This window comes from Limulus polyphemus, unplaced genomic scaffold, assembly GCF_000517525.1.
Source record: "Limulus polyphemus unplaced genomic scaffold, Limulus_polyphemus-2.1.2 Scaffold1796, whole genome shotgun sequence".
In the NCBI taxonomy this organism is placed as follows: Eukaryota; Metazoa; Arthropoda; class Merostomata; order Xiphosura; family Limulidae; genus Limulus; species Limulus polyphemus.
This window is the reverse complement of record NW_013667406.1, coordinates 62,970-72,527: the sequence shown is the minus strand read 5'-3', so window position 1 is coordinate 72,527 and position 9,558 is coordinate 62,970. Positions and strand designations below refer to the sequence as shown.

The window sequence follows — 9,558 nt, the reverse complement described above, 5'->3', positions numbered from 1 at the left end:
GCAATATGGAAAAATCTCCATAAAGAAGGTGTTTGGGTTCCTCACGAACTCTCCGATGATCATCATTTCCAATGTGTGAATGTTGCTTTGTCTCGTCAGGTGCGTAATTTCTCATGAACTGTTTTTGGACAGAATTGTCACCAGTGATGAAAAATGGATTTTCTATGTGAATATTAAATGCCAAAAAGAATGACTCAGTCCTGGAAAAAAACCACTTCCGACCCCAAAACCTGGACTCCATCTGCAGAATGTGATGCATTACATTTGGTAGGACTTCAAAGGAGTAATTCATTTCAAACTCCTCAATCCACAGTGAACTGTCAATGCAGAGATCTATAGTCAGCAACTGGAACATGGAAATGCCCTTCACTCGTTAATCGGAAAGGTGTTCTTCTTCTCCATGAAAATACATGTCCACATGTGGTACATATGATGCAACACAAGATTATGGAGTTGGGTTGGGAAGTTCTCCCCCACCCACCATATTCTCCAGATATGGCACCATCAGATTACCATGTTTTTCATTTGCTGCAACACCATCTTAAAGGGAAAACATATGCAAATGTGGAAGGTGTCAAAAAGGACATCAGCGTGTTTTTTCCTTCAAAGCCAAGTGATTTCTTTAATCAGGGCATTAACAACCTGATTGTAAGATGGAAAGTATCATCGATAATAATGGAGATTATTTCATTTAATAAATGTTTTGTTTTGATATATAAGTTGTTCAAGTTTTTTCATCTAAAAAAAGCTACATTAATTTCTTGATGACCTAATATTTTCATATAAGAAGGTAAATATGTAGTTTATTTATATATCACATAGGGACATGAGCTTTTTTCTGCAATATTTTGGAGTTCCTCAATTTTATTTTGTGGAATAGCATTCTCAAGTACAGTAGCCATTGTAACAGTTATGTGGTTTAGTTCATTTTAAACATCCATGTTGCTTATAAATACATGGTTTTTATGTTCATGTTTGGGGTTAAGTGCACATTAAATAAGTTTAGCTCATGTGGTAAATATTAATAAGCTAGCAATTATGGCTGGGAATCTCCACTCGCTAACACTATGTATCTTCATATAATTATGATGACTTGTAAGGATTTCAACAAACTATCTTAAAACACAGATTACAACCAGGAGTGTATTCTAGAAATCAGTCGGCTTTTTCTGTCATTGGTCGTGTTTTCACTGCCGGTTGCCAGAATATTAGGAATGTTTGTCATGTGATGGGCTTCCCAAACTGACGCCAGTGTTGTTTTTCTGAACATGTAAGCCTAGCTCACTGGGGTAAAGGTTAACTGTTAAATGCTTGAGTGCATGTGCCAAATGGCAGAACAAATATTGACAATGAGCCCTGTGCTGATTAAGTTTATCAAGATAAAAAAAAAATTCAAACAGGGTGCAGGAAATAAGTGCATCAGTGAAGAACAAATAGAATTAGGCCTGGCTTGAGAAAAAAGCTATTGATATCAGAAAATTTTGGCTAAATTGCAATGGAAGGGTAGTCCCACTGAGCACATTCTACGTGACTTCATTAGAAAATCAAATGTCACGTATAAAAATAAGAGATTCCTTGTAGACTACCTCCTGGTGGCTCAGTGGGCTTGTAACACTAAAAATCAGGTTTCAGTACTTATGGTGAGCTGAGTACAGGTAATCCAGTGTGTAGCTTTGTGCTTTACAACAAACAAACAAGCAATCCTTGTAGGCCCTAGGTCTAGATCTATTGCAGACCTTGGTGCAATTACCATTATTGGCAATGCATGTTTTAAGTTTACCATCAATCTCTAGGCTTAGACCTATCATGTGTATCTAATTTTTAAGGTTAGCTTTAATGTCAGTGACTTAGGACTAGTTAGTCTATGCATCACTATATCAATCAAGATGTAGGGTAACATTAATCTATATCAGGAGTGTTTTATTTCAATTTTCACTCTCCTAAGTGAATTCACAATTAGGCCTCAAAATGTGCCCAGATAGCATCACAGAGCATCCAAAAATCCAGTCTCTGGGGGCTGCGTGAGGCCTTCTGACCCCTGGCTTTTATGCAAAGTCTACTTTGATTATCAAAGTTAGAATATACAAAGCAATGACATTATGTAGTGATGGCACAGAATGTAACCTGTAGTGCAGTGAAAAATGTGTGCAAGTATAAACAAACAATAGGCCCCAGTGGTTCAGTGGTAAGCTTGATAACATATGGTGCAATAAAATGAGGTTTAATTCCAATGGTGAGCACAGTGCAGATAGATCACTCTATAGCTCCAACACAAATGGAAAAAATGATGATGATTTCATTGAATAATTTGTAATATTAAACTTATAAGTATTTTCTTTTTTTTTCTTTCTGAAGTTTGATTTTTTTACTCAATTAGTAATTATAATACTACTTCCTTTGAATAGAAATAAATAACCTTTATGAAAGCTTTATGAATTTTTATAAAAGTCCATAAATTTCATTAATTAAACATGATTCGTTTGTATAAAATACAGATATACTGTTTGTGCTTTTTTCTGAAACTGTCTTTATTAACTCTTTCTAGAATTGGGAGGTGTCACTGAAATCCCTTGATTTTTTTTTCTATCTCACAGTGGAAAAAATTAACCAACTGCATGAATCCTAGTAAAAAAATTCTAAATATATATTTGCATCTAGTTTTGGCTTTATGAAAAATATAAGAATGAACAGCAAATAAGACTTCTGTACAAGATTTGTTATGGCTAAGACTAGTCACTACAATGACAAAACAGTTGCCCTCAACTTACTAATATCTTGCTTATTAATCTGTTGTAAAATCCATTCATACACATGCTATTAAAAGTAAAGATCCATAAACATTATTTTTGGTGAGTTTATGTGTTGCATATTGAGCGGACTCTTAATATATTGGTTCAACTAGTAACAGTTTTTATGAAGAAAATCTGGCATTATATATTCTATAAATTGTTGCCAGGTTTCAATAAAAAAATCTGCTCTTACAATACTGATTATTTTTCTAGTTTTGATCTGCTCATATTTATTAGTGAGATGATTAATAAGTGCTTTGATTTTGTAGTGTCGTATGAACCTAGTTGTAATACATGCATCTTCTCTGTTTTACATTAATGTTGGTTTATTCTTAACAGTAGTAATGTATGTGTGTGTGTGTATATATATATATATATATATATATATGTATTATTTTTTCCACTTCAATTTTTTGGGGGATTTTTTTGCTAGGACAACTACAATTAAAACCTTTCCTGATTACCTGATGATACAGCTTAAAAAGTTCACCTTAGCTGATGATTGGGTGCCAAAGAAGTTAGGTAAGCTTTCTTTGTTAATAAATATTTTAATTCTGTAAACAACTATTGCTACTGTACTGTTGGACTGTACTACATCTTTTTTTTACTATTTTTAGTTTAAAAGTTAAATTCACAGATTTTTTATGTTTTTATCTCTGGTTTAAAAGGTTGAAACATAGCACTACTCAAGCAAGTTTCCAACTTTTAACTTTCTCCCTGGGGCTAATTGGGTCAAATGGAGATTAGGCACCTTTTTGTCTGATTCTTTTGCAGGAATAATATCTGCTTTTTAATTAGCACACCAAGGTATTCTTGCTGGCAACTCAGAAAGTAGTTGCAGGTAGACTCGAATGTGGTTTTCACTGTCCATTGGTCAACTGATCTTATAGGCACCAATTACTGTTTTCTTGTGTCAGATACTTGAAGGTTTATTGGCATATTTAAAACAAACACATTTTGAGCAGATTGTATGAGATTGTACATAGATTTTCATCTATATAAATTTTAAGGGGATTTATGTAGAACTTTACATACATATAATAACAGAATTAGTTTCATTTGTACTTGAACAGTGTTTTCACAGTGTTTCTTTAACTTCATCAGAACTCATAAAATTCTCACTTTTTATTGCTGGTTAAAGGTTTGTGTTTCTTTTTATGTAGTTTTACTTTTCAAGAACTCAACTTTTCATGCAGCTTTAAGGCTAAGTATCATATTCATTTGTGCAAGCTTCATTTGAATTTATATTTAAAATATGAAATATTATTGTTGTGGTGAAATCAGAATGGAAACTTGAATTTTGCAGAAGCTAAAGAGAAGGTTGATTTTATTGTGCTACATTTTAACTTGGGGTCTCTCTTTTATTGATTCTCTTTTGTATGCTATCCAAGTTACAGGAGAAAGAATACACACTAACAAGAGCATATTGTTCAATAAAGTTTTCATTTCCCTTGCTTGACCACCACCATTTTTGGTCACACACAAATAACTTGGCTACCATAAATAAAGTGTATTGCAGTAGTGTTGCTTTGTTTTGTATGATTGTGCATTGTTATTTGCATTGTGAACTGTGAAGATTTTCATTAAATATTTGTTCCCTTTATACAACTGTGTTCTGTCTCATTCTTTGTGGCCCAACCATAGCACCCATTGGGAAACACATACAAGATCCATGAACCTCCTGTTTTTCTGGGCCTGGACTTCTCTGCTTTGAAAGAAATCCTTGAAATTCCACATACCACAGCGTTTAGAAGGAAGGTGTAGGAAATTTTAGTGCCATGGCCAGGATTTCACTATTATGAGTGTGAATTACTGATGAGAAGGGTGGCAACCACATTGGGATATTGAGAAGACAGCAAATGTCCCCAGGAACATGAAAAGAGATGATATTCTCTACTTGTTGAAGAATGTATTGACTGTTAAAAGGTAGGCCATGAGCCAAGGGAAGATGGTAAGGGGCAGTCTTTTGAATGTGGGATTTTCACTTCTATCACAAACATTCTCTACAGGCCATTTCTGTTGCCATTGACTCAGGAGACAGAGGAATGAAGGTCATTTGGAGCACCCAGAAGGCTTTACAAAACTATTCCCTTGAAGTTAAACCTTGATAGTGGAGTCTATGTGATGGAGTGTCACAGACAAGAGACTTGTGTTTGCAGGCCTGAACTTCTCTGCTTTGTCAAAATTCTCAAGATATCCACCAAATTTCATGGATATTGTTTATAGTTTTTTTGTTTAATTTTTCTATCAGTTAGACATAGAACTGAACAATATAGTGACCATAAGCTGCTCTGAAAATGAGAAAACCTGGTGCAATTACTACAGGATAAATTTTTTAAAAAGTATTATCAGTCATTAATACAGAAGTTGCCAAAAATTTGTTTATGTTCCCCTTAATATGTGTGTTTTGTAGTTTTCATTAAGAGCAAAGAACAGTCTTTTTACATGAATAATTTTGTTTTGAATTTTTGATGTTACATAACCTTAATAGGATATAAACACTTCAGGATCATAAATAAATCAGTGCCAGTACATTTCACAATTGAAATTTTTTAATTTTATAACTATTGTGAGTTTATATAGAAATAAAACACAATTATACATTGTAAACTAGTTTTCAAGTCGAAGTTTTATGTCCTATTTTAAACAAAAACATGGGGTAGAGTGAGTTATCCATTTTTAAACCTAAAAGATATGGTACAGGATTGAAAAGAGAGAGAGACTTTGATGAATACCAAGTACTTTATCCATAGCAATTATCATAAATGTAGCTGTATTTTACAATATTTACCGAAACATTATATTGTGTTTCATTTCCATGGTGAAAATAACACTAGACTGCAGATGTTTTTTTGCACATTCCTCTTAATTGATCTGTTACAGGTTTAAAATCTGTATGTTTAAAAATAACATTCTGATATGGTACTTCCCTGCACTCAAAAGATAAGCTATTCTTGTTCCAGTGCTGCCCTGTATATGCAAACTTTTGTATGCATGCCACAAGCCTTCTGCTCCCCCCTATTGGAATCAAATGATTCCAACATGTGTCTCATGCAAATCATCATGCATCAATTCTCCACCAATAGGAGCGTGACATACTCATGCGACTCCCTCTATATGCCTTTATCAAACTATCATTTCTTGTTTCACAGTGCTTGGACATGTTCCTTTGTTTGTTACCAGTTTCACATTCAACTTTAGTATACTCGCGAAGTGGTTTTCATTTACTTGCTTCCAAGTTTATTAAGACTGTTTCTTCACATTAATTTAACCCTAGTTTACTACAATCTCATTATTATTAATAATTTCGTTTTTGATTGAATCTTCTTGATTATGAATTCTGAAGTTATGTTACATCTGCAACTAGCACTATGTCACAGGTATCAAGTGCAGGCAACCCGGCAGAAGATTTATTGGTGTTTATTCGCAGGGAGATTAAATGTTACATAGGTCAACCTCTATCTATGGACCTCACCCTACTTCCTCCAGATTTTGCCCCTGAGGAGTCAGTTAGGCCTAATATGGTCTTTTTCGGTTTCGTTTCTCAGGTATGTGATGTTTTATCCCATGCCCCTATTTTCTATGAACTGCATCCTTTCTTACTACATGACCAATCTTCACATCCCTGATATTCGGATACATGCTGACCAATTTGCTTCGCAATTAAGTTATGGGATTAGCATGCCTCGCCCCCCACTGGCTTTGGATCAGCTTGCTCTTGCATATCGTCGTGCAGACTGCCCTTTTCCAGACCAACAATTGTTAGGTTCTATTTTATCTGTTTCAGGGGTGGTTCCCAAGTCTTCTGTAAGTCTGACCCATGTCCAATTTTCCTGCCTTTGTCTTAGCCTCACAACTCTTTTATGGTATCTCTCTACCATCCATCTCATCTCTGAGGCTCTCCACTGAAATCCTGAGGGGTTTTCTGGTGCCATCCTCTCCCTTCTTTCCTCCATGTTGGCTCATTTATTGTTTTTGGCTCTGGCTTTGCATACATGGTTTCTCTGTTGCTGGGCCTTCTCAGTTATGATGCAACTTTAACTCGCATACATTTACCAGCATCTTTGGGATTTACACATGGCTCCATTTTTGTGGTGTTACGTATTTGACATGATCCCTGAGTCCTTGGAGTCATGAGTTGCATCAGTACAAAAACTGTTTACTTTTTTCAATCTTGTTGCCTGTTTGTCTCAATTGGGGCTCATTTCCGACTCTTTAACCCTTGGCGGTCTTCCTCTATTTGTGAGCTATCTCCTTCTACCCTTACCAATTAGGTTCAATGTTTGATTCAATTGGCTTATTTCTCCTTGTCTTCTTCCCACTGAAATTTATTCAGTGTGTCTTCTCATCAAATTCGACACCTCGCCTTTTCCCTTGAATCTGGACTCCATTGGCCATTGGAGGAAATCTTACAATTGGGCATGAGGACTACACCTAATATATTCATCTCCAAGTATTTACACCATATTGCAGTTTCTTCTTCGTCGAGTTTTTGCCTTCAACTTGTGGCCATTCTTCAAGCTTTAATGCAATTTTGACTGGGTAAGTTTATATATATATATATATATATATTGTTTTCACACCAGGGGCCCTTGCTTCATTTATTCTTTATAAGAATCCCACTTTGTACAGCCTTGTTGACTCATGCTTTAACTTCCATGGCTTTGCAATGCTCACTGTTGAGATAGGGTGTTCTACAAGATTGCTTATAGGTGAATAACCTCATGATGTAATTACTTCATAAACTTACCCATTTCAGACCATACCACCCATGGACTGCTTGGGGTAAAGCAGAAGGGGATAACTGCCCATCCATGCCATGCCTTGTATTGAATAAATCAGTATGGTCTGCTTTTCAAAATAGGGTTTCAAGGTCAACCATTGCATTGTCTCAGGTGATGATGTTCCTCTGGACTCTCCAATGCATTCTCACCCTCTCTTTTTTCTAGTAGAGTATGGGATTCTTTATCACTTTCCAGTTCCATGCCGCTTGGGCTATCGACTATAGAGGCACCCTCCTGAATGGGTTCCACACAAAAATGGCTATAACCATTCAGTGCAGAGTAGGGTGGTGGTGTTATGTGGGTGTAGGTGACGTAATATCCTCCACTATGCGTTATACAATCACTAAAGAGTGAGACGTCAAATTGCAGTTCACCCCTTCAATTGGAAGCCCTCATCCTACTCCCACGTGGATGTCAGTCCCCCGTGGTTGGGTTTTGGATGTAGAGTAGAACCAATCAACTTAAGTCCTCACATATGGTTGTCTAAATTCCTTCCTCGATTATACTCCTTCTGTGTTGTAGGTCACAGCAAAGGTAAAGGGAATTGTTCCATTTCTGTCCTTTTTGCTATCCCTTGTATATCTTATTCCAAGGATGTTATTGATTTTTGGATGGTTCCGGTCTGTTTCGCTGTTGGGGGACTTGATATATATTTAATAAACATCCTTTTGATGCCGGATGTCGGGTCCCAGAATCGATATCTCAAAGCTCTCACATGTCATGTTCTGGAGTCAGAGTGATTCTGGATTCCCTCCGGTCTCTTGAACTTGAGGTGAAGATGGTATTATTACTTGGTCAGAAGTGGTGCAGTTCCCCCTCATCAGATCTTTGGATCTGACTAACTCATTTCCAAGGGTATCCTTTGGACACTTTTGGGGGGTACTTCTGTCCCTCCACTTAATCAGTGAGGGATTCTAGCTAATCTTGTGAAAGAAGGAAAGTACCGTATCAGAAGTTGTAATTTTCTTATATTAAAAATGTATTTCTGATAGGTAATTCCCTACTCTCACACTTCCTACCCTTCCTTCCAACTTTCTTCCAGTGTTTACATTTTCTGCCAAACTTCGAAGTGATAGTTTGATAGAGGCAGTCACATGAGTCACGTATGTCATGCTCCTATTGGTGGTGAAGTGATGCATGATGATTTGCTTAAGAGACATGTTGGAATCATTTGATTCCAGTAGGGGGAGCAGAAAGCTTGTGGCATGCGTAAAGAAGAAAGTTTGCTTATAGAAGGCAGCACTGGAGGAGAATAGCTAATCTTGTGAGAAGAGGGAAGTACCTATCAGATATACATTTTCAGTATAGGAAACATTATAACTTTCAGATGTATCTTTTGTCTGCTATAAGAAATTGCCAGTTAGACGTTTTTAAATACCAGAAGTAATTAGCTTGGTTTAACACAGTGGAAGATAAAAATTATGCAAATTTTTCTTTTTTTTATGTGGTACAGAAAGCACCTATTGTTATTCTGTCAAGCTCCAAAATCTTGCAAAACAGTGGAACCAATAGGCCTAATGTTTGTAAAAATTATTCCATTGTAGAATTCAAATCAGAAGTGACAGTTTCTGATTCTGCCTTCTGTCTGAAATAATCTGAAATGTATTTTTACATGAAGTTACGTCTCTGGTCTGCCAGGAGTTGACCAATTTCATAAGATAATCAGAACACGCTGATGAGTGTCCTCACAAGATTTTCAGTGATTCTCACAAAAAACTTTCTCGGTTTGTACTGCCCTCTATTGGCACAATTTTTTGCACACCACTAGCCTTGCTACTCCCATTTATTACTGCATACTAACATGCAAATGATCATGCAGCAACCCTCCACCAATAGGAGTGCAACACTACCCCTATCATAACCAGCACCCTCTTTAATCATGCACGTTTTAGCACTTCATGATTTCCAGTCATACTGAATAGACGTTTTTCACTCATGGTTCAATTAATCCACACATTTTTACTTTCATGAAATTAATTTATCTT

General features: G+C 36.1%; 1 protein-coding gene across 2 annotated transcripts in view; it reads left to right on the top strand.

Annotated features, from left to right (window-relative positions):
• Positions 1–9,558, top strand: part of LOC106464967 (ubiquitin carboxyl-terminal hydrolase 5-like) — a 206,504-nt gene that overhangs the window by 161,154 nt on the left and 35,792 nt on the right. For both annotated transcript variants that reach the window (XM_022392775.1, XM_013925142.2), the window contains exon 15: positions 3,223–3,311. In XM_022392775.1, coding sequence (XP_022248483.1) covers positions 3,223–3,311 — 89 coding nt within the window. The remainder of the gene's footprint in view (positions 1–3,222; positions 3,312–9,558) is intronic.